General features: G+C 40.3%; 1 protein-coding gene across 4 annotated transcripts in view; it reads right to left on the bottom strand.

Moving 5' to 3' along the window:
* enox2 (ecto-NOX disulfide-thiol exchanger 2) overlaps positions 1-27042 on the bottom strand; it is a 191512-nt gene that overhangs the window by 152539 nt on the left and 11931 nt on the right. For 2 of the 4 annotated variants that reach the window (XM_086017831.1, XM_086017830.1), the window contains exon 3: positions 11570-11651. The exons of 1 other annotated variant lie outside the window; for it this stretch is intronic. In XM_086017831.1, coding sequence (XP_085873957.1) covers positions 11570-11651 — 82 coding nt within the window. Of the gene's footprint in view, positions 1-11556; positions 11652-27042 lie in introns of all 4 variants that reach the window. One more of the 4 variants, XM_086017834.1, reaches the window with a different exon arrangement.

Below are 27042 nucleotides of genomic sequence, written 5' to 3'. Positions count from 1 at the left end.
ATAGAAATATTAATGTACAAATGGAGGGTGCATAGTTCAAGTCAAAAACCTTGGACAAAATAAGAAGCAAATTATTGTGCCATCTTCCAAACCAAAAGGTCTCCTACCACATATGTCATATAGCGCACTCATTTCCAAGGTAAATATACACTTTTGTTGAAGGCCAGAATACTGTTGCAATTTCCACACCTTCCTCCAAAGTGGAAAAGAGCTCATACTTCACAAAAGTACAGTTTCACAAACAAATCATGAAATGTGCTTGGCAAACAAAATGTGTTTCTCTCCACCAAGTGATCGTCGGTTAAACGTCAAGGAAAATAGGCTGGAGATTGCAATGTAGATGAAAAAAAAAAAAAAAAAGGTTACCTAAAGCCTCTATAATTTGACGGCATCAATTTTCCCCTTGTTTTGACAAAGAGAAAATCATAGACTGAATGATAAATGTGAGCCTGTTCTATCATTACAATTGGTGTCAATCATAATCAATTGGGTCCTCATACTTTCAGAAATTGCGCGGGAATGCCAAGTGATCTTGTCGCCAGTGCAGATGCTATCGAAAACAGCATGTACCTGAATGAAGCATAACGGCTAATGACTAGAATGAAACTGACCAATGACAAGGTTGCCAAAAAACTGTTCTCTCTCCTAAGTCTGTTAGAAGCCTTTAAATAGAGAGTAGTTGAATATATTTTATTTGTATTAAGTTTCTCTATAGTATGAGAATTAAGAATGTTACCTGTCTGTCTGTCAAGGTACTAAAGGTTTTATGATGGCGAGAGCCCTAGAACAAATGAATTCATTTTGCAACATAAGGGATGAACACAGTTTAAAACTCTGAAATCAACCAGAGTCACGGAAAGGATGTTATGTTCCACTTTAAAATGGATAAACTCTGAAGAAACATGTTTGCCTTCCAGATCCAATGCAGGAAAGTTGATATTCACATAACGCCAGCAGCAGGTTGAGTATGATTTTCAAGGGTATGTTGAAAAACTCCAAGGGGAAGTGAGGGTCAAACCAACAATCCCCCTTGCAAAAGACGGCAAAGCATACCCCCTTCAGTCATGCCGCTCAGACATCGTAGTGAATACAAATATTTCATCTGAACCGCACACTTTTTAAAATACACACACTCACAGGATAGGTTGAATCAAAGCGAGTGTTGTCAGGCTCATTTCATGCTACTTAAAGAAGAGAATGCCTGGAAACACTTCAGCGCTATCACGACAACGTGAGGACCACATCTGACACATTTGGACGACACCCTTGGCTTTTGGAATATTTTCGACCGACGAGGGTGCCTTCTTTGCCGAGCGTGCTCTCTCAACTGAATTAACTGAGGCGAAGAAAGGAAACATGGAACACACATTGCTGCATACTTGTGGTACCTCCCGAGTGGAACACAGTCACATCGGGGAAGCTGGTTAACTTCCCAGTAATTCTAATTTAAAAGCAAGTTTTCCCTGCAAGAAACTAAGCGAACCCATTACGTTCAGATTTCAAAGTGCCATCAAACCTTATTAACTCATTGAACTTAACTGACAGAAGGGTACAAAAATGATGTCACATAATTGTTTGTCTCAAGGGATTAACCGACGTTTGTGAATATTATCTCTGCCAATGTTGCTTGTTACCCCAACTCGTACCACTCTTAGAGGTGGTTGATTTTGGCGGTTCCTTTGGATCTGCATGGCGAAGTGAAATTAACACAAAGCCGGCAACTGCTGGTGCATGTGTTAATCAGAAAAAAAACGTGTCATAAATAAACTGACTGTTTTGCAGGGGGAACAAAAATTCAATTACCCTTGTCAGGCGACAGTAATGAGTAACAGCCAGTGCGTGCACTCATTCAATTCCAGGGGCCCTCGGGAACGACGTCTGGATTTTCTTTTGACAACGCCGCTTTTGTGCAGCCTGTTAAGTGTAGCAAAATCAGTCCAATAGAAGACTAATTTGACTTGGAAGATGAAAGCTTGCTTTTAGGTTTATCTGAGGGTGCTGGTACTAGTTACACGCCCCACTCGATACTCTGGGGTTTTTTTTGTTTGTTTTTTTTGGGTAAATTAAAGTGTCTGACTTGAAAGTAGGGTGAATACGTCATTCTGGCTGTACAAACAAAAAGAAAAGAAAAGCTGCAGTAAATGTGAACGATTGCAAAGATTACAGTGAAACTTCCAAATCCAAACATCTTAATAGTCATACATGAGGAAACGAAACAAACTGTTCAGGAAAAATATACCTCCAAAGAGCCACAAGGGACATATTTTGGAGAATATACTTTTTAATGCTGCCAATTCCAGTGGCAATGGTGATGTTACCGGCGGTTGCTTCTGATAACGGACCAGTAGTGGCTTTGCACAGGCACCATTCATTTGTCGTCTGAAAAAGGAGACCTCTTTTTCTCGAGGAAGTTCCACAAGTACAGAGTAACAGCATAAAAAGTTGTCTTGCTATTTGCTTAAAAGAAAGAAAGAAAAAGAAAAAGCCAGTCGCAAAAGTTGCAAAAGATGGCAACAAAAAATTTACTTCGTTGCATGCCCTAGCTCCATTCATCAAAGGAAAAATGACATACTGTATGTGTCCTATGACTCCACACTTACACAGTACAGTATGTGATGCCACCACATAAGAGTACCAGTGATGGAAGAATAACTCAAAACAGGAAATGAAACTTCACCTGGACAAAAGGACACAAATCTCTGTCCTGGTTGCTCAGTATTAAAGAGCAATGGTCTTCAGTCTTGTTCCTTGAGGGCCGCTTCCTGTTTTCCATCTCTCCCTGCTACCTGATTCAAATGATCAGACAATCAGCATTGAAGGGCGCTGCTATAGTCTCTTTTACACAGCTCCAAGAAAAGTCGCATCGCAGTCGTAACAGAAAATTCAACATTCATCCGTCTTCCGCTTTCACACAGAACCCAGCAAAGCAAAGCGAGCTTACTGCAATCAGGTCATTAGATCACTCCTGCGTTTGATGTGATGTACTGCATAACATACTATTGAACAACGACAATTGCTTTCAACTAACAGGGGCAAAGGTGAGTATCAGGTGGTAAAATGTCATCCCCCATGCCACCTCACCGACACCGCCTTCCACACAGGAAAAATCATGGCTCTGACTCTGCTACATTTGCAAGCGGAACATTGGCGGGTTGACTTTGTTCCATCAAAATCTTTGAAAATGTCTTGGTTTACAGGCATTGTAAAAGGGTCAATAATAATAGTAAAACAATGGACTGTACATTGTTTAGAGAACAAACAGTAATACTCCTGCAAATTTGTCTTTGACAAAGGCCTTTTCACACTGCACTTGGCAGTACGTCGTAGACCAACTACTTTATTGTGCCGATATCTCAGCCCATTCTATAGGAAAAATGGCGCTGAAGTGATTTCAGAGTCACAACAGCAGGAGATCTTGGTTTCGTAGTAACTGGAAAACACAAAAATGACTAATGGAGTGTCCCCAAATCTGGGATGCAAGACAAATGCTGCACTGTGACATAGTAAAGAAGGCACAATGCAGGACAGCGATCTCCACTACTCCGAATAAACCGGGTTGGTGGAAAGTGGCCGAAACATGTGGTTTAAGCATTTTTAACGATTAAAAACGTTTAGAGGGGAAGTCAACCTAAACATTTTCTTTCAAGACTATGTTCTATGCAGGCCCATTAGTTGAAACAAGGCATTCTTGATTAATATGGAATAAGAGTTAAGCTTAAGCAGCAAAATCAATCTCTTTTTAGCCATCTCAGGGAGGAGGCCATTTTGTCACTTGACTGAAAATGACATCACAGTTGCCCAGGGCTCAGGTAACGACCAATCGCAGCTCACCTATTTTCTGAAGCTGAGCCATGATTGGTCGTTATATGAGCTCTGAGCAACTTCGGTGTCATTTTCAGTCGACAGAAGTAACAAACTGGCCGCAACCTGAGATGGCGAAAAACGGGTGGATTTTGCTGCTTAACTCATATTCTACAAACACGATTTTAATTAGAATGTTGTGTTTTAACTAGTGGACCTGCATAGAACATATTCTTCTTCCTTCTTCCAGCCAAACATACTCCTCCTGCACTACAACGCTTGCTCCTCCGTATTATAAACAATGCTAGGGCTTTCCACTGTAACATTGACAAATACATATTGCCCAGTTGCCATCTACTTTGCCAGATTAGTGGGACCAAGGCACCAGGCTACTTCTTGTTCAGACACTTAGGAACTAGGGCAAGATCTGGGCAAGCTTGCGCCGTGCTGCCGTCGTCCCTGCGCCATCGTACCCCGCAGTGGACATCTTACACTCTAAAAACAGTTGGGTTAAAAATAACACAATTTGGTGTAAAAAAATGGACCAATCCACGACTTGGGTCAATTTGACCCACCTTCCTGGGTTGTTTTCTGCAAAAACAACCCCACAAATGGGTAGTTTTGTACAAAACAACGCAAGAACGTGGGTCAAATTGACCCAATTTGTGGATCGGTCCATTTTTAACCCCAAATTGTTTATTTTTAACCCAACTGTTTTTAGAGTGTATGACTAAATAAAGAGGACTCCAAATTAGTGTTCCTTTATTGTACCCTACAATATTTGTACACTTTAAGAGTTAACAAAGCATGACGCATGAGGTGGACTGCTTTCAGAAAGCCTTCCTCTCGACTTCCCTTCCGCCTCGCCTCTGCAATGTGTCATCAAAGGGTAAGTTGTTTTATTCTATTTGAGTTTTATAAAATGGGTATCTTCTTTTTTTTTTATTTAAGCATGTGAACGGAGGAGAGAGCTGACGCACTGTACTTTACACATTAAAGCAGAAACATATAGACAGTTGACCCACTTGGATCTCATCTAGTGCTTAACCCATTTGTTGCCTTAACGGGGAATGCTGACTGAATGAATAATTCAGAAAGAATGACTGCATATTACATGGAAGCACGGACTCATCTGTGACTGCCATGCTGCCTTTTAAAGAGTCTTTTGCCAAATCACATAGTCCGCACTTAACTTAGTATGGTCAGAGTCTTGTATCAATATGCCCTTTCCAGTGAAAGGAAGCAAGGGGGTGGGTATTTTGAAAGGTTCTGCTCATTTCAAACAGACTGCAGTGTTATTTGTTGTTGTCCGCTTTCAGATCGATGACTGCTGTGTTTGTTGCTCGGGTGAAAAATGACATTTGTTCCCCTCGGAGCAGTGGAGAAACGCACATCTGTTCCATTTTGACCTCTATCATCCTAAATCCTTGCTTATGTAATTACCTCCCCTTGCCTCTTCGTGTCCCCCGCATATTGACGTATGGCAAAAAGAAGATCACTCAGACGGGGAAAAGGTTGAGGTGACTCCCTGGCTAAAGTCACATCTCATTAAACAGGCTTCGCAGTGTCCGGTGCGCTGGCCCTACCGGGGTGAAATTTAATGAGTTGTGGCGCAGTAACAAGGCGCCATAAAAAGTAACTGGAGCTAATGTGTTTTGAGCTGCGGCACCGTGTCTGCCACACTTTTTGCGACGTGAGAGACCGGGGAGTTGCTCCAGCTCTTTAGTGACAGCAGCATCTGTTCTGGAAACAGGATTACGCAAAATCCTAAAAGGAGGCCATCCCTTCCTAGAGAGGTTGCCCCTCAGCCTGAATATTGATGCAAATAGCTCTCAAACAAGAGTGCAAAACAACTGATAACCTACGCTGCCTCAGCAGTCAGAGCCAAAGATATGAACTGCACCATTACGGCTTCATGGATAACATTTTTTGTCACTGTATGATCCAGCTGTATTCAAATGTTGCCATCCAAACAACATGCAGCTGTGTTATTTGGCCACGCACAAGCCAGTTGTGCCATTTCAGGAGGCTGCTGGGCATTCATATTTTGAATATTTTCACACTGGAAAAAAAAATGGAAATAACCTATTCCAAAGGCATGTTAAATGTTAAAATGTTAAAAAAACTCATGTTAAAAAAAAACTTTTATAAACCATCCATCTATTTTTTACTCTTATCCCATTCGGGGTTGCGAGGAGCTCGATCCTGTCACAGCTGACTGTAGGTGAAATAAATTCTACACCTTGGACTGGTCACCAGTGAGTCACAAGGACCTTTATGAACCACGGAGGATGTTTTAAGGGGGGCTAATCGATTTTGAAAAATCATCTCAATATTGCGGGGCGGCACGGTAGGCGAATGGTTAGCACGTCCGCCTCACAGTTCAGAGGTCGCGGGTTCAATCCCGGCTCCGGCCTCCCTGTGTGGAGTTTGCATGTTCTCCCCGTGCCTGCGTGGGTTTTCCGGTTTCCTCCCACATTCCAAAAACATGCATGGTAAGTTGATTGGACTCTCTAAATTGCCCCTAGGTGTGATTGTGAGTGCGGATGTTTGTCTCTGTGAGCCCTGCGATTGGCTGGCAACCAATTCAGGGTGTCCCCTGCCTACTGCCCAAAGACAGCTGGGATAGGCTCCAGCACGCCCCGCGACCTTTGTGAGGATAAGCGGTATCGATAATGGATGAATGAATCTCAATATTGCGATTGAGATTTATTATACCATTATTTTTTCTAGGTCCATTTCCCAAGTATTTTTTGAACAAGCAAGCAATAAATAGATCTGTATTACAAAAAAACACTATCAGATTTATTATGCATAAATGTTTAGATCTTATTGGTTGGACTTACGCTAAAATAAAGGCGGATAACCAATGAATTAATATGAAAGACAGGTTATACTACTTCAATTAGAGTTGTTAACTTACTTAACAGACTGGGCCCTATTTTCAAAGACAGGGACTCGTGCCCTCAAGCGTAAAACCGAGCGCATCTACATTTTTGTGCCGGGGCAAGTCCAGTTTAGCGTGTTTGTGAATTTGGTAGACAGTGCGTAGCACGATAGACGTTCCGGCACATTCTATTACACAACCCCGGAGCATCTGGCAATTTGGTGACCAAATCTAGAATACATTTTAGACTACCTAAAAGCGGGTCTAACTTGTGGTGCAGGTAGTGTAATGCGATTTTGGTGGATTCAAACGAGGCGCAGGCAGAACAATTCCGAGGTCCACGGACGTGTGTGGCGCATGTCATCATATTTGTCATCGTATTTGATTCATAGAAAAGACAATAGCGTGGGACAATCCCTCTGAATCATTGAAGAAATCGGTTCAAATTATTATCATTATACTTATTATCATTATTCTCTTAAAGATATTTTAATAGCACCACACTGACCGCGGTATACCTACAATTGATATGGTACAAAATTACCTATACTATTGGGATATAATATTTCAACATTCCCAAGATATTTTTCTACTAACAAATATACTGCAAGTCATCGTTTTTTTGCAAGGTCTTCCAACTATTACAATGAAGCCTCTTTGTTATTTCAATTAATGTAGATGCTCTACATAGAAGAGTTTAATGACAAAACCTCTTTAAGTTTTCAAACGATCTGCACTTAATATATAGTCTTTCACATTTGCTTTCTCAAGAGTTGGTTGCTGCATTGGTCACTTTAAAATATGCGGCATCATACAGTATATGAGTCACAATCACTGCTGAATGTTCACTTGCATGCCGTTCTGAATCGATAAGTACCCTCTTTTTATATCTCTGACTCAGGAGGGTGCAGCGCATTTGTAACAATAACCAAGCCCAAATCCCTCACTGCTATTTCATGACTGACAAAGCAAATTTGCATCTTTTTTTAGTCACACAGGAGCACTCTTCTTTTATGAATAAAAAGTTGGACGCATTCTGCCAATCAGCATCACAATGACATCATATGAGATCATGGGTGAACAAAGGTGCCCATCTGGCATTTAAGGAATGCAGTATTGTTCATCATTGAACAGAATTGGAGATCAAAGTTCGGAATGGGCAGTACAAATGATTAATCGAGTCAAATTGGAGTGCAACACTTGGTTTGGTTAATTCAACTTGTTTGGTGTCTAAGGATGGACAACATGACAGCTATGAGAACTTGAATAACATCCATACTGTAGAACAATTCTTCTGGGCAGCATTAAAATGATAACACTGGCAAGGAAACAGGAGTTAAGAACTTTCACCCCTTTAAAAATAATATTTATAAAATCGATGACTTGATTTTTCATTTGACTTTAATTTCTAACTGTTGAGCAAGCGTTATTCTGCACAGTACAATGCTGGCATGCCAACAGCAGTTAAGAACATCCAGCAAGAACGATCCCGACTCAATGAATATTTAATGAAAGAAGGCTCATTCTGCTCAACATGATATGGACTTCGAAACAGAAGTTCAGAATATTCGGAACATATAATTACACCATCGAAAATAATACAAATCCATCCATTAATCTATTGTTATTTTTTTTATCCAAGGGGATGCAGGATTATGCTGCACAGTACAACACTGGCGTTCAGAACATTTAGCGTCAAGTTACATCATCCAATTACAAATACTATAAAATACATTAAAATGTATTTATTTTTAAATTGCTTCCCATGGTAGATAAAGGATTTATTCCGCTCAGTACTACACCGGAAAGAGGAGCTCAGAACATTTTGATAAAAGATTGAGAGAACATGCCATTAAAAATATTTTTTTTAACATATATTTATCCGTTTATTGTTGTTGCAGTACAAGGATTATTCTGTTCAGTACGACAGTGGCAGAAGTTTCACACAGTCACACAATACCATCCGATTAAAAATATTCTTAAACTTTTAAACTTTCACGGATCACGTAGATAGAGTCAAATGTTCAATAGAGGCATCACTGATAACAAACTTAATCCTTACAAAATGGGCTAGTAGTGCAAACAATTGTCTAAATTCAAGGAATAATTTATAAAGACAGACACTGAATGGCTTTACACAGACTGACCTGAAATGAATATAAAATCCTCAGCCTTCACCAGCAGAGGAGAGAAAACTGACAGGCGGCTAATTAAACCTGACCCGGTGAAGTCAAACAGCAGAGAAAGTGTGCGGCATAAAAGTGAGAAGAAAGCAGGAGGCGAGAAGAGAGCGAGCCGAGCAGACTAGCAGGGAGGAGGAGAGGAGGAAAGGCCAAGCATCAGACTGAGCGCTCATTATCGCCACCATATTGTGCTGCATAAGAGTAATGGCAGAGGACACAGTCATCTAGCGACGACCAACAAGAAGGCCGCATCGGAGGATTCTCTTCTCATTTTTTTTTTTTTTTTTTTTTTTTTTAAATCTCTCACACCATCTGAGACCATTTTCATCTCCTTTCTTGGAAAACATCAAGCATCATTGTCTTTTTTTTCTGAAGAGGATCACATAAACACTATACTCAACCCCATTTGCACTCAAATTATTTATTATTTGATATTTAATGCAGAGTAGTGATTCAATGGCAGAATACATCGGTTCTTACACTCTGCTAGTTTTGAACAGCCAGGTAGGCCGAACTAGCATATCATCAGTGTCCACCAAAAAGAATGTACAGTGTTCCCTTGCTATTGGCAAGGGATAGGCACAGCAGTACATTTGGCTAAATGAAGCTTCTCAACTTACTTCAACATTGTTTCTTGGCACCAAGATGCCGATGATAAAGGGCAGCCAATAAAGCCGGCAAGGTTCGGTTTGCTTCAGATTATTACGATATGTGAACACAATAATGGTATCCAATGACAAATGGATATTATCCCGTACTTGTCATGCACATGGGGTTATCGAGCTTTCTTTTGTTCACACATTTGTTCTGCATGAACGAAAGAAAGCGAAAACCTATTATAACTATTATCATAAGAAGAAGACAAGATGAGGGCTATAGTGCTAAGCGTAATGGCGTTAGTTATTTAGCAGCCAAGTGTTTGTAACCGAATGCGTCACGACAACCAGAATATGAAGATGCTAAATTTTCATCGTTCAGCAACAATGTAATTTAATCAAACTAAGTATAAATCACTTGAGTTACTTTTATAGACATTGCTGTTGCAGAGGAGGTGAGAATATAATCGTCCAATGAAAAGCATGCAACTCTGTTCTGTGAATTTGAAGGGTACATTGTATAGGAAAAATGACTATAATTAATCTAATTGGGACCTACCAACCCATAGAGTGTGTAATTCAACACACAAGTAAATTCTTTATCTGACCTTTCCTAAAAATGGCTTCACACAAGCACCATTCTTTTGCTGTCTGGACATAGTGGGGTGAACATCTCCTCCTCTGGAGGGAGGCTCAGGGTATCCAATAACACCCCGAAATGTGATTAGATATTTTTTGCTCATTGAATTTCTTAAAAAAATATATGCTTGAGAGTAGGGCTGTTCGATTTTGCCTAACAAGGAAATCCCGATTATTTTCTCTCAAACCCGATTTTACGATTACGATTTCTTTGTAAAATAAAAAAATAATGAAAATGAAGTATTTTGAATGTCTTTTATTTAAACTTAATTTTTCTTACTTTGAACTCAAAATGCCAGTCAATTTAACTTAATACACACAGAACAATCCATTGGGATTAACAGCATTTTACTTACACAATATATTTCAGATCTGTTCTTAATTAAACCAATAATGAAAGAAGAAATGTATATACCACCTGAAACGAAATCAACATGAGAGAAGGTAGACAGTCAAGTCTGTAAACCAAACAGTCTGTCAGCAAGTCAATTTGCCAACCAGCTAGTGACTAGCCTTTCACCTTTCTCCCTGGTCTTACTTAAACATAAATCAATGATTAGTGCAAAACTGTCATTCAATAATACAATGCACTGTCAAGCTTAAGTACGCGAGAACCGGCTGGCCAGTGGTCCGCTGTAGAGGAGAAAAAAAGGGACGCTTTCAGAAGTTGAGTTACCTGCTCACCGGTTGTATTGTACATGCGGGGCACACACTACACTACAGATCTATATTTGCCCGATTTATTAACCAAACGCTCACTTGCCTGAGCAAATAGCAGAAGCACCGGTAGCCATGGATGGTGTTGTAGTTTTTCCGGTATGCACGTGCGTGGGAGGAAGCGGAAATGCAGAGGAAACTACGGTGGCTTGGATACACCAAAAATAACAAAGTCGAACGTGCCGTTTTTAACATCGTTTTATCCAGAAAATTCGGTTTCGGTTCAAAATCGCTTAATCGAGCAGCCCTACTTGAGAGTGGTCGGAAGAGTCGCTAAATATAGAGACAAGGTGCTAAGTTGGCAACACTGACTCAACGCTCACTTTGTGGTATGCCCTAGCTTCGCCCGGGACGTCATGGTAACAGAGGCTATACTCATCATTTGCATAAGACACACCTACCACCCTGGGAACTGTTTTAATTATGAAAAAAGACCTCTTCTAAAGTAAGAAAATCTCAAAATAACTGGGGAGTGGATGCTTTTCATTGGACGGAGGTGATATTAAAACTTTTCTAGTGCTCTGGGCAATGCCAAAGTTTGCTAATGACAGCTTTAAACCAGAGCAGCACCGTGTATTTTACCTCAGCTTGCCCACTATAGCCCCTTTCACACCCCAGGAACTAATTCGGGAACTTCCGTATGTACCCTGGTAGTTTGCGTCATACAAGGCACCCCCGTTGACCATGAAAAAGCAGCCGTTTTGTAGAACAAACCCTGAGAACTAACACGCACCGTGGCCTCTTACTTGTTACTCTGCTCACTCTGTAGTGTTTGTACATGGCGGGGCCACAGTTGTCTTGTTTGATTTCAGCTTCTTTGGCTTGTTTCTGAAAGAAAACAAACTTCTGATGAGCAGCCGTTTGTTCACTTCATAAAAGACAGAAAAGATATTCTCGTATATCACAACTCAACGCAGCGTGTTGGCTTTGCAGTCATCCAAGGACGCTCGAGTGTCTCCATAAAAGGGCTTTGTCTTGACTGGCTACAAAAGACAAAAAGAGGATGTAATTCCTCGACTCCTCCGTGAAGCACGACCCTCAGAGGGTCCAATTGACGGCGCTATTAGCACTCCAACTGGGGGGGGGGATCAGCGCAGGGAAAACACAAAAACGGCGGGGCAAGAATACTGTTATGCATTTCATTCCACCCAGAGGGCCTTCGAAGGGTGACAGGATGACCGTAATAATTGGCTTTCCGCGGCTATGATAATCTGCATCAGTCACACCATGCCAACACAGCTTTCGGGCCACTAAGAAGGTCGCACTTATCCCTGAACCTCACCCAACTATGCTCGTAGCGGCCCCACGGCTGGTAACACAATGACTGTGAGGTTCTTTAACGCTTTTTAAATCTCTCAGACCATCCCCGAAGACGTCCTTTGCACAGTGTTTTATTTCTTGAATAAAAGCATATTTTTAAATATTCTACTGGGTTAACAATTTGATAATGAAGCCTTTGTTTCCAAGCAACAGCCCTGTGTTCTTCGACTTATGAATGAATGTGACAGTCAACCCCCGTATTCTGCATTTACAGTACAGCATTAACGAATGTGCAGATTTTTTTTAAGAGGAGACTATCCTCCAATATTTGATCAAAAGTCTCCTACTTGTTGGGTTTTTTTTTGGTCGGTCAAAGCCATGGCTAATGTAAAAATGTTCTTTTGGCCATCCAATGGCAACTTGGTACCCAAGAACTACGCTGAATAGAGACATTGTCATTCTGTGGTGTCTCTGGGCAATTACTTATCTTTTGGAGTGGGTGTCAATTACATTTGCAAGACCTTCACAGATACTGTTTTCAGGGTTTCAACAAAACCGATTAATTGCTCAACTGTGTGATATTGAATTATTTGGTGCAACGACTAACAAACGAATCAACAACTAGTCGATTACCAATTCATTGACAACTATTTTGGTAATCGATAATCATTTAGATGATTAAATAAACTTTTATTTAACTTAAAAGTTGTCCAAATCCTTGTGATTTCAGCCTCTCAACAGTAAACATTCTTACATTTCTTTAGCCCTCCATTAAAATAGACGGATTATCTTTGTGTTTAATCAAAATAAGACATTTGCAAATATCTGGTTTTACTTTGCAAATCAATTATCAACATTTCTGCCTATTTTCAGACATATGTACCAAGCCTGTAACTGAATCATAATCGCTTTATTTATATGTATTTATATTTCCTTGAATAATGTCCTATTTTTGAATAAAAGGTTGACATTTCAAATGTTTTAACTCAAATCAACTATGGGAAGATGAGCTACATCCACACAGACTAATAATCAGGGACATTCTGTCAAATGCTCACCCCTAATTAACCATATGTGGGATTCGCAGGAAGAACAAAAGCGAGCATCCATCCATCCATTATCTGAACCAAGTTTCACAAAATGATACAAGCTGATTGTTTGGGCTGTTTTCTTGTATTGTGCACACATTTGTTATTGATGGCTCCTTAAGTTTAATTATCAAATCAAAAGTAACTACAGAGACGGGCAGTTCCCGTCAGGGACATTATGTGGATGGACGGACGGAGGACGAAACGTCTTTTAAAAAGGACGGACTAAGCAAGGCTGGAAGTGGGCATTCGTCCATCCCTCTATTCGTCCCTAACCGGATCAAGTACTGACTTACATGTTGTGTTGGGTTCTTTTAAAAAGCAAGACCACTGTTTTCTTCTGCGATACCACGGAGCCGCCTTAATCAACTACTTGCACAACACTTTTCATGTGGGTTCCCTGCAGTAACATTAAACAGGCATTGTCTGCCCTCTAGTGGTTCAATACATGTAATACCATGGATTACGCCACAGGAGTCAAGATGCCATTTCACTGACTGACAGAAACACGCCCAGCCTGTATTGAGTGTGTAATCTGGGATACGGTATGTAATGGACGTAGGAAAAAGGTGAAGAGTGGATCGACTGAATGTAAGACAGAAGCGCTTATAAAGGACGATTATTTTTATGAATATGGATGGAGGGACCAGGACAGAAGGGTGCCCAAGTCGCGGACGGAGGCCAGACCACCAAAAAAAAAGTGCCCATCTCTGGTAACAACTGTAGATGTTTCTTATGCAGTCACACATTTTGTTTTGCATGTACTGTATATTTGTGTGTATTTGCCCAAACATTTGAGTGCATTATTCACCTTGATGAATGGAATGCAACCAGACACCCATGTCTTGCTGTGATTAGAGAAGCACTACCTCTATCCGACGAGGCTTGTCAGAGTCGAGCAGCCCCTATAGTGATGGAGCAGTACGATAGCCCAGCAGCGTAGCCCCAGTAGGCCTGTTCATCTTTCTGTCTCTACAGCGGGATCCACAGAACTCCACAAACAATGTGGTGTCTGATTAATCATGGCAACTTCACAAGGCGTCACTGTGACTTAAGAGGCAGCTCTTGTATACCTTTTCTTTAAAGAAGCGCTCGCTCCCTGAGCCTGCATACTTATCTATGTGATAAAGGGTCTTATCGCCCACACGAGGCCAAAGAAAAGAAAGCTTGCAGTTCTTGCCCAACCGTATTTCCCATATGGATGCATGACAACTAAGATTCTCTGTATCATATTTTTTCTCATGCATTTGAACGCAGACTGATTGTAATGCGATTATACATTTTCACAGTTTGTAAATAACTTTCATGTGCTGAAGAAATATGGTTAGAGGCATCAGTTTGAAGAAACAGGTTTCAACCATCATGGTGTCCACAATGACAATTTCCAAAACAGCTTTGTATAGTTATGGCAACAAGACCAACAAACTACAAGGCTGCAATACAAACGGACGGGCAAATACCATATTGTTATGGAACCTCTAAATTAAAGCAAATACTGTACATCTGCATTCTCCAATGTTTTATTTTAAACCCAACAGGTGGTATAAAAAAGGAAGAATCAAACTAGGCCAACTAGATATGTATTGTAACTGTATACTCATAACTGTGCGATGAAGTACATCTGTGTCGTAGCACGTAAAGCCAAAAGCTAAAAGTAGTAGCGGTCATGTGCCTGCTATGTGCATTTCTTCAAGATTAGGTCATAGGATTGTTTGTCATGAATGTCCACATCCTTGCATTCAACATTGTCTGCTGATCAACAAATGGTTTTAATGGAGTGACCAGAACCAACATTTTCTCTGTTTTTTTTTACTCCATTTAAGAGTAGGGGATATTGTAAATCAAGCAACTGGAAAGCAACATGTCACAAACGATGCTACTCAAAATACATCATATTAAGCACACGGAGGCCAGAGGGGCTGAGCAGGGGCAAAGAGTGCATCCTTCGTCTTGTAAGCACAAGTGAAAAATGCTGAGCACAAAAACAATTTTACATAGCTAGAGGACGAATAGAGTACCATTTCTTATCTCGAAATAAGACTATATTGAGAAAAACTATTTTCACAAGGTCCAGAGTTTTTGATGCAATTGCAATGGATTACACAAAGTGCATATAGTATGGACAAAAAAATAACCAATGCATACTAGGCTTTACATTGATGACATTGGATCAGGATTGATAAATAAGCTGATAAATAAGTTCAAAATAAAAATGATAACCGAGCACCGATCTGATTAGAAAATGGACCAATCTATTTAAATAGGAAAATCAACCCAAACATATTCTTTTCAAGAATATGTTCCCAGCAGGCACACTAGTTGAAAAACGGCATTCTGATTAATATTGCGTTTGTGAAATATGAGTAAAGCAGCAAAACCCACCAATTTTTAGCCATCTCAGGGGGCGGCCATTTTCTCACTTCTGTTGACTGAAAATGACATCACAACTGCTCAGAGCTCAGGTAAGGACCAATCATGGCTGACCTGTTTTCTGAAGCTGAGCCATGATTGGTCTTGAACCTGAGCCCTGAGTAGTTGTGAAATGACAAAATGGCCGCCCACTGAGATGGTTAAAAAAAATGTGTGGATTTTGCTGCTTAACTCATATTTCGTATTAATCATATTGCCTTGTTTCAAGTAGTGGGGCTGTATAGAACATATTCTGGAAAAAAATATGTTTGGGTTGACTTCCGCTTTAAACAACACTGGCATAAAATGTTTTTCTTACCAACTCATTTCAAAGGGCGTCAATTATACACGGGCTTTTGCTATTGGCTGGCCTGGTTCCTATTCCCAGAGAAGAGTGGGAACTGTAAATATACGGCTAAAAGATATTACTTCCCAACAAAACACTTTTTAAAAATACAATGGATACAAACTACAAAGTGCAGTGGTTTTAAAACAGCGGTTGTTGTTTATGTACAACATCAGTGAAGTACCGTAGTGCAAATATGTTGCGATATTTATGTAGTAGAGTGTAGCTATTAACACATGCAGTAGGTGCAATGTAAGAGAGATCAGTATTTACCGTTGAAAAGCATACTGCGGATAACATACTAATTCTGTAAATGAAGAAATTGCAGAATCCATTCATCTTTTGCAGGTGGAGAGAAGGTGTATTGTTTAAAGATGACTTTCGTATGGCTATCTGTATTAAATAGTGGGTGCTAATGATGTTAGTACGGAGTGGATTAAAATCAAGTGCCTGCCATTAATGTGTATAATGTTCATTAAGCAAAGTAAGACAAAGAGGTCTGAGTCTGAAAGGTGATTAAAATTACCATCAGCCTCTTTCGTCTCAAAAAAGTCAAACCTATTATATCTATTAATTCCCCTTAATGCCCTCTAAATTAGGGGCAACTATTTGATTGTAGTGTCAAATCAAAATAAATGGCTCTAGATTGGGCTCAGTTCTTGCTGTCACATGTACTTAAATTGGGTAGGCGACCACAATACAACACACGCATAATGCAGTACTGACTTGATTGTCATCAACTGTAACATTCTCATGTTACAAGCGGGTATGATTCGGATAATCCAGTGTGACCTCTCCAAGACCTGACCAGAGAGCAAGCCCTGCCATGAAACACGAGTCTCTTCAAAGCAAAATCCTCAGACTTCAGCTAATTACCTCATTTCTCTTCCGACCCCGATAAGCCCAATGAGCTGCTTAGAAGTAAAGACTATCTGCTAGTGCTCACGAAGGGTGACGATAAAATTTTGAGGAAATTATGGTACGGGATGACTCATTATTTTGTTAACACTCAGAAAATCCATCCATCTATTTTTTGTACCACTGATCCTCATTATTTATATAGCATTTTTCATACGCAAGGCAACTCAATATGCGTCACACGAGGAAAGAAAACACATCGAAAAGCATTTACAAACAGAACCGTTAACATTTAGAAACAAAGAAGAGGAAATAAAAGTATCTTGAACGTACAATTACATTTTAACACGTTAAAAGAAAACTTCAAAACCTTTGAAATGTACATTTAAAACAGATCCCCAGGTGTGCTGATGCCTATCCAATTGACTTGAGCCTGATTGGCAGCACATCGCAGGACACAGAAAAACAGCAGAGTGAGCCCAGCTTCAATTACCCACGTTTGTAAATGTTTAAACATTTAATTCTCAGGATAAAACGAGTCGAGAATAGATTCTCCCCAATTAATCGAATCGATTAATCGAAAATCGAGTTGATTCAATTCAGCTAGAAAATGATGTCTTGAAAAGTTTTTTCATTCCAGATACATATCACATTTTGAATGTGAGGATCAAAGTATGCTTTTGCACCAAACAGCATTGCTTATTGCGTTTGTGGATGGCTGCAGAACCACACGACGAGCATGGTAGCAATTTTTTAAAAATCGAATCAAAAAATCAAATCGGGGCTTGAGTGAATCGTTACATGCCTATTTAATACCCTACAATTTCGCAAAAGTGATAGGAATATTAAAGTACGGCAGTTAGCTTGTCACGTGCTAGCGTGATAAGCTAATTTAGCTGTCTACATCATCACTCACTGCTCCTACTCAAACGTCACAAACACAAATGCACCAACACCAATCACAACATAAAAAAGGTCCTTTTGTTAACAAAAAGCTGCTGAAAACTACCACTGATTGACTGACATTCCTATGATTCCAAAGTACTTGGGCATCACAAGACTTCTCTGGTTTAAATGAGTGTTTAATTCTCTGTATCTTCCAGTAGACGTTCATCTCTTAACACAGTCAGTCCCTCAATACGGACTGCAATGAGGTTCAAATAAGGTGCTCAGTACTATGAGAGCTGAAGGTCCAAAATACCTATGACATTGCCAGCATATTGTTTAAGACATTTTTGGTCAAACTCCAAATTTGACTTGCTTTTAAGAGGCTTTGCCAATTGAGCTGGCACTCTATTAGCTTCCTTGTCCCGCAGTCACTAAAAAGACTTCTGTACTTCTAGCACAATTGACGCATGGATTTTCAAACTCTGTCTACATCAGCCAGAGCTATTAAGTGGTCTGCTGGAGTCAAATGACTTGTACTGCTCCCAGAGTACAGCATCAGGCTCAGCAATTCCCTCTTGCTATTATCTCAGGCCACTGTGACAAAGTTAATTTATTGCAAGACAAGCACAAACAACACTACAACATTTAAACAGAAAGACGAAGAAAAAAAACAAAAACAAAAAAGATACAGTACAGTTAAGTGTTTCCCTTACTGCTACTTTTATTTCTGCGATAGTATTTGTCACTTGCAGTCTAAACGCAAATGGCCTGTTCTTTTAATGCTTATGCACTGGTGGTGATCTATTGAGCAATTCAGATACTGGAGAGAGTAAGAACTACTGAAGATGGCTGAGCCCAGTCCATTTGGACAGATAAGCATTCAGCCTGGGACCAGCTCTATAAATCATTATTTGCTACAAAAAGGATGCCTCTCTACTGCCACTCTAGTCCCCTCCTGTGTTAAATATACATTATTACTGATCCTACCTGAGATTAAATGAATAAATCTTAAACTTTATATTCCAGGCGACGGCCTGGATGACTCATCTTCAAACACTGTGTGATCTAAACCTGCCTATGGTGGATAGCCAATATCTTTAGCGATTACAATAAGCATTATTTGAAGGTCGTACGGTTTGGAAAGCAAACTACGTTTTTCTGGAAAAAGTCTCACGTAAACATCCACGTCGATGTCAGCATATTGCGAGAGTCTTTGAAATCTTGCGAAACCTCACCATATTCCAGTTCGGCTCACATAAAATGATGAACTACAACCACAATGGACAACAAGGACCTCAAGCCAAATTTTACTTATAAATTAAGTTCTATGCTCTCCCTATCATTGTGTGATTCTCCTAAGAAGTAGCCCTGATACTCACACATACTATAACTAAGTCCAGGGCAAAAGGTAAAATTAAACTGGGGCAAACTTGTCAAATGTTATTAGTCCTTTGCCCATTGTTGTGAACCGTGGTCGAGGTGCGGTGCTTCTTTGTCTCGGGGGGTCTTATCTGCTATGAGCTGCAGTCTCTATTAGCATGGTGATGGAGCGCGGGCCTGCCAACCCAGATAAACCTCCCAGGGCTCTACCCGTAATTTCCAGTGGTTTCATTTTTTTTTTTTTCTGCTACAAGAAATGGTTGCATGGACTTGACAGGTTGTGAACAAGTTTGCATGAATGTAGACAATAAAGGAGACGTGACTGCAAACTAATTGAAACACTCTTAAATCATGTTGATAATGTTAAGAATTGACACACTTTATAATGTTATCAACATAAAAATATGTGGAGGTAAACAAACCTGTGCTATAGTAAAATCCAAGGAAGGCTGGTTCTTGTAGTTGCCTCACAGTAATGATAGTTGCTGCTCCACAACCATCATGGGAGAAAAGCGGAATATTCAACAGAGCGACATTATGCTTTTCTAGGTGGGTGAGCGATTGATACAAAGACTCATTATGAAATGTGCCGCCTCGCTCTTTCAAAATGAGTAGGATGGAAAGACTAATACAGATTGACTCACCGACTGATGAACCAATCAAAAACCTTTATTAACTGTACACTCAAGTTACGTTAACATTCTTGATTGTTGAAGTTAACCATGGTATAGCAGTGAATAGTACAACTACAGTACTTAACCTTTGAGGACACTTGACAGACACATGCTGTAGGGACGGAACAGGAAGGTCTTTGCAGAGCGATACCATCACCTAGTAATTAGCCAATATGCTTTCCACGACATGCTATTTAACAGAGGTGAGCATTTTACTACATTTTGCTGGTCCATCATCCGTCATAGGCCAGGGTACCCGTCCGTCATTCGTCAGTCCGTCATTTTTCGTGACGAACTGAACTAGTGTCACCACTAGTCTAAAACACATCATTCTGATTAGTTTGGCGTTTGTGAAATATGAATTAAGCAGCCCCCTGAGATGGATTTAAAAAAAAAACAAAAAAAAAAAAAACGGATTTTGCTGCTTAATTCATATTTCTCAAACACAATATGGATGCCGTATTTAGACTAGTGGGGGTGAATACAACATATTGTAAAGATTTTTTTTTACTTGACGCTAAAAAGTGCTTGGCAATGGCGAGCACAGCGGTTGCACGCCTACCGCAATTTGAGCCTGGAAGAACTATGACTATTTCCAGCTGTACAAGACATATTAATTCATATCCTTTGTCATCATTGCTACCTACATGGAGCGTCACAAAAAAGATAAAGCCAGAGAAAAAGAAAAACACACTTTTGGTGTTAGTTCTTAAGATGCTAAATGAGCAGAAGTCTCTCCTCCCTTAGGTGACGATGGCTTGAAGTCCAAGTTTTGTTTTGACTTTTGACGCATATATTTCTTCGAGAAAATTAAGGTTGAATTCCTATTCACGCGGCTTTTCTGGCATCTAAATGTACTTTTTATTCATATCAACAAAATGTGTAAGGTGAACAAGAATTATAGATTGTGATAGTGTTGATATAGATATGAACTCATGTCATCAGCTCGTTAGGATTAAGAGAGGTTTAACAAAACGACGCCACCTTCGCATCAACATACAAGCGTTGTTGCCAGGTCACATGCCCATCTGCTGAGGTCAATGTTAATGTGAGGACAAACAGCCGCCACAGCACCGAGTCATACAGAGGACTGGACACCGGACAGGCCCATTAGACCACCTAGCACTGCCAGACAGTCAGCGTATTTATATCCCACACAATGATTAATACAGGGGCTGCCCAAAAGCAGCAGAGCGCCCGAGAGTTTGGAGAAAGGTAGCGACGTGATGTTCCCATGGTGAAGACAGCAAGTCATTTTCAGACTCTCCCTGAGGAGAGAACTAATGACAGGCTCCACATGCTCCGCATCGGAACATTCGCTGCTTGTATGACTAACATATCAAATTAATCTTCACCTGCTAAATGCAAGTGAACCGAGTTTCAACAATAACACGGAGGGCTTCAATACTGCAATGCAGCACTGGCTGGAGCTGCGGGTGTTTTCAAGTTGATATTTTAATGCTAATGGGACTCGTGCCATATGCCAATATTATGTCGTTTCAAGACATCAGCAGATGAAAGGATGAGGATGGGCATGAAGTGTAATATCCTTCATGTACAGGTACAGTGGGAACTTGAATGGCCATCTAGAATGTCTGGAGTTCAGAGTGCCAAAGCATTCAATCTGTGTATGGTTTGCTTTTTATGTGGCTTTTATGAAACACATTTAAATTCAGACATCCCCCCCCCCCAAAAAAAAACAGGCCCAGGTTAAGTAAGTGGACTCACGTTTAAAGCAGTAAGACTTAAAGGACTTATTGAAGTTATTGTTTCTTCATTTTAATGTTTGACTATTAAGAGCGGTTAACTTGGTTTTACACATTGTAATTGAGATTGTATGTACAGTAACTCACGGTTCACTATTTGAAAATTCACATATTCTCATTTTTTTCGTTTCTTGTATTGATTGACCTTGACTGAGAGACTATGTGGTCTCTGTATGTCGGCGGGTGTTCGTGGACGTTACGGAGAGTCTTCTTCGCATCTGCATCTAAATGAGTGATTTTTTTTTTTTTTTTTTAAATCAAACAACCTGTAAATTAAAGAATAATGACGCAGACTAATTGGTGTTTGAAATAAAATAAACATGTTTTTGGATTATTGTTAGTGGTATATTTATGGTTTAAACTACTGATTTAGGCCATTTCAAACATTGTTAGAGCAACGTCAGTTACTTGTTTTTTTTTTTGCTATCCGCACCAGTGTTCTGTAATATTGAATAATAATATTTCAGGGTTTTTCTGCATTTAACTGAAATCGGTGAGGCACATCTGCGACGCAACTCAATTACAGTATGCTTTTATCATTCGTCATTAAAAGAAAAACTGAAGTGTTTTAAGAGCACCGTTAACACTGCATAATTCAATTCATCTGCATTTGTCATTCTGCACTAACAGCACATACACAAGAATGGGGATACCAAATATTTCAGATGTAGTATAGAGCTGTAATAGAGCCGTATGATGCAGGTGTAATCGGTGAATGCCAGGATAGTGGGATGTGGATGTGAAGTTTAACACCAAGTTAATAGTCACTTCTCTGACTTGGTTGTGTTAAAAGCAATTGCCACTGTCAAACATGTATCGGAAACACACACACAATTGCACCAATATCCCACACTCATGGTCTCTGTGTAAAAACCAAAGCTTGTTATTGTGGGATCTATCTCTGATACAGCACCTTTGTAGGTTCTATGTGATTTGAAATTATATTAGGTTCACAGTATACTACAGCGCAATTAGAAGCCTCAAAGAGCTCCAGCCGCTGATGGCATTTCCCTTATTAGTGGCACAGGAATGTCATTTGGAGGGAGAGACATTTCATTTCGGAGAGTGTTTAACACAGTAATGAACAAGGCGCTGGTTTGGAATTAACATGTCACTGGACAGAATAGATCCCCCCCAAAAAAGTTAACATACTTGTGAAGCATGCCTTAGTGCAATTATCAGTAAAAATCCCACTTTCTGCAGTAGTTTATCTGTAAGAATCGGCAAGTACAACAACAATATACAGCAAATCTTCGACTGAAATTCCTCTTGAAGCTCATGTGTCAAGTGAGACACCGATCATTAATTTGAACCAATGTGTGAATAATTCTTTACGTATCATCGCTTTTCACTGTTGGCACATCAGTCATAGTGCTTGAACTTTAGGAACAAGCAATATAAGCAGACTGAGTGGAAAACAACATGAAATGGAGATGCTACACTTTGCTAAGGCTATTATATTATATGGAGCGAGGGTTGAAGTAAGTCCAAAGAGGCTGAGGCTTGGCTTTCTTGTCCAACTGAGGAAATGTGGAGCTGTATTTCAGAAGCGATGACAGACTACGACAAACAACATCAGGAAATTAAGTGTTTGCTGACACGAACAGGATTTATGATGGATTACGACAGAGGGACCATTCTCATAGGTTTACATTTAATATGAGCTCACTGTTAAAAAAAAAAAATGTCCAATTTGTTGCTGAAGTAGCTGAAATCTCAAATACATGTGATCCCCACGTGTTGGTGGTGCACTGAGTGCTGGAGTGTGTGTAGGTGCTCTGAGCCAAAATGCTATCTAGTCATCAGTACTTCTTTTCAAAGTACAAGAGACTGGAGGCAGTGATAGATCTGAAGGTGTTGTAATTAGCTACCGACACCACAGAAAGGACTGCTGCTCAAAAAAGAGAAAAATTGTGACATTTTCGTTGTTTGCATTTTACGTTCTGGTACTCAGATATTGTCAGTAGCAATTTTTGCTTCCCACGCCTGTAAAGCTGGGAGCTTCTGTTCGTGCTCCCAATGTGTTAGCCCTGCAGTGAACTGGCAATCTGTCCTGGTAAAACCAACAATTTTGGGGGGCCAATGTCAGTCTGAATAAGCATGGTGTTGCTGAGTTAAGCAGAGAATGAAGAAATTCTAAGGTCAGCCATTCAGTCCCATTTCAAAACAATGTTTCCCATAGGAAACCATGGCTGAAGAAATTATGTGTTGCGAGGTTAGAATGACGCAAATCCTAAAATCTTCACTCATTGTATGGACTCATTGTTTTTTATTTTACAAAATTAAAGGGGAAGTCAACCCAAATATTTTTTTTTCAAGAATATGTTTAATGCAGGCCCACTTGTTGAAACAAGGCATTCAGATTAATATTGGGTTTGTGGAATAAGAGTTAAACAGCAAAATCCACCCCTTCTTAGCCATCTCAGGGCGCGGCCATTTTGTTACTTCTGTAGACTGAAAATAACACCACAGTTGCTCAGGGCTTAGATTATGACCAATCATGGCTCAGCTTCAGAAAACAGTTGAGCTGTAATTGGTCATTGTAACATCACAGTTGCTCAGGGCTCAGGTAATGACCACTCACAGCTGATTGAAATGATTGTGCCTGTGATTTATTTTTGACAGATGAAGTGAATACCCTCTCAAATGTGATCATTGCAGTTGATCAAAAGTGGTTACTGATACAAAACAGATAACTGTGTCTGAAAGGAAAAACTGCTTATATTTTTCTCTTTATATTTGACTCCCTTGTTGTCGGTTTTGTTGTTGCAAAAGCCACATTGCAAAAGCCACAAATAGCCCAAGAAAAACCAAAACCAATGTGCACCTTTGAACTGTTCTGAATAATGGCAATTTTGTTCAGTTTTAGAAGCACAGAGCTCAAAGGCATTGGACTTAGGCTCCTTCGATACCAATCGGCCATAATAAAACTATCAAAGGATGGAATTTCCTCCTTGAACGTTTCATCGTGGAGGCACACAACTTCTTCACTAGTTCACTGAGTCTTCTTCCTTAAGTCATAAACCATTGGTACAAACGAGCAGTTGAGGTGACCCACATAGCCATCTACCATCTAGCCTCGAGTCTGCCAATTTTCCCTGTTTTCAAGACGTAAAACTTCGAGGATGATTTGCGACCTACTGCCAAATATAACACATACAGATCCCACTCAAAGAAGTTGTTATTCACCTCACCCATCGGTCGTTATGTCAGTGTTGACGCATGGTGGGACTGCAGGGCATTCCAGACTTCTAAAAGTTATTTGAGAATATTGGGCAAGCACATCATGTAATATTTACTGAGTTACATTTACTGAATTATATTAAGTGTGTAAACCTGAACTGACATTTTCCACCCCCAAAAAAGTCTTTTCACAGTCGAAACAGATGCAGAAATGGTTCAAAGTAGGTTGCTAAAGCCCGGCCGGCGCACACGGGCACCATCGGCATTGCGCCTTCGGCTGTGGGAACCGACAGCTAATGGTGCTGTTCTCCACACACTGCTTAAAGTTGCATAGATCACATGTTTGGGCTGATGTGACCATTCCAGATAGCGACCTATTTACATACCTTGTTGAGAGGCGAAAAGTGATCTCTTCCATCGCTTTGTCCCATTTGTGCTGGTCCTTATATTCTGGGGACCTGACATTGTTAAAGCCAGGCATAATCTTGCCAATGATCCAGTAATTTATCCTCCAGAACAGCCTCCGAACCGTAATATTTGGTGGATGAAGGGCGCATGCTCTGTGGATAACAGCCATGTGCATTTATCCCAAACACCTAGCGCAGATAGCGCAGATTGATGAAATGATCAAACATGCTTGATACTCAGCTCCGATGCTGCAAACTACCGAAATGTAATGACAGGGTGCCACCACATTTGGTGGATGAAGAGCGCATGCGCCGTGGATAATAGCCATGTGCCTTTGTCCCACACACCTAGCGCAGATAGCGTGTAAGAGACGAAATTATCAAACATGTTTGATACTCGGCTCCAATGCTGCAAACTATCGAGCACAGATGGGGACGAGCGCCGATGGCACCTCATGTGCGAACATCTTTACTTCAACAAAATTCACCAAAAAAAGCGATCAATATCTAGTGCACCAATCAATGAACCTTCTACTATCCCAGCTCATGTAGAGGAAGCTTTCATCCCCATGTACAGGAATCAAATGGAAGATCTGGTAAATACCAAAAGGGAGGTTAAAAAAAAGCAATGGAGTGATGTGCACGGCACTTGACGGAAAATGGCTCCATTATTACGGTGAATTAGAAATTGACGGCAATTTGTCTTGGACTGTAAAACGTCTTCACGGGTGACAGAGGGGAAAAACAGATAATACCCTCTCCATTCCCAACAGATTGCATAAGCATGACCACTCTCAGTTGTCAAATAGCTTTTCCCGGTAATAACCTGCGAGCTTGATGAACATTCCACTCGGAAGTATGTCTGCAGCTCTCAAGTGTTTTGTTACTGTGTGTTGTCTTGTGTTGTAAAGTCAAAGCGCCTCTCGGACGTTAGGGCTGGATTCAAGCAAGTCATAAAGGGGACATAAGATTAAAATCTGACTTTTTAATTGCTTTTGTACAGATAATTGTTGCCCACCCATCAAGTGTGGAAATTTTACAGCCAACTTATCAGCCGGTCACATGATTGTCTGCCTTCTTCCATATTATAACGGAATGAATCGAATGGAAAGGATGAAACGGGGATCGAAACCCTATCTACGCATCTCACAGTGATCTCCTGATGACAGTTTACTGATCTGACGTGGACTACACTACTTAGTAAAACAATGTTGCTAAAGTTCAAAGAATATAATTGTCCAAAATATCGTGCGAGGTGTTTATGAATTCAGATAAATGGGAATAGAGGGAATCTTGCGAAATCCCCAATTGGTTAAAGCATTGATTAAGTATATCCTCACTCATCCAAAGAATCTACTCTGTAGAGACTTGAGTTTTTGCTTAGTTTGTTTTTTTTTCCTGATAAAGGTTGTTGTTTTAAGAGATGGAACAGCCAAACCCACTGCAGAATATTCAAATGAGCGAGGTTCCACCAATTTGCGCTCGCACTCAGATGAAGGAACTCGGTCCAGTTGGAGGGATCTATTTGACATTCAGCTTACATCTGCCACCCCCTTTAGTTAGTTCGTAGGCAACAGGCAATTAGAGTGACACCACGGCTGCTGAATCCCACAACAGCCTGAGAGGGAAGCGGCAGAGCTTCTGGTGGAATAAATCCAACTTAAACGGTTTGTTTTCTCCCTTGTCCTTTATTTTAGCAAAGGACAGTTTTGACTACGTCTACGTTGGGAATTTTGTTTACGTAAAGGAATCCAGCCTTAACTTCATGGCAAGGTACTTGTGTGGGCAGTCGTACCTCATTAGAAATGTGAAAATCCACCACACTAACTGCAATCCTCACAAAATGACCTTCAGCAATGGCAATACGTCCTTTTTCTTGTTTTCAACCAGGGAGGAATATTGACAATGGCCACGTTTGATCAATCCATCCTTTAAAAATTGTGGACATGACTAGGTACAG

The sequence above is a fragment of the Filicampus tigris genome, chromosome 2 (genome assembly GCF_054856515.1).
Source record: "Filicampus tigris isolate MCC_2025a chromosome 2, RoL_Ftig_1.0, whole genome shotgun sequence".
Lineage (NCBI taxonomy): Eukaryota > Metazoa > Chordata > Actinopteri > Syngnathiformes > Syngnathidae > Filicampus > Filicampus tigris.
The sequence above is the reverse complement of the archived record's forward strand: the minus strand, read 5'-3'. Positions and strand labels throughout refer to the sequence as shown.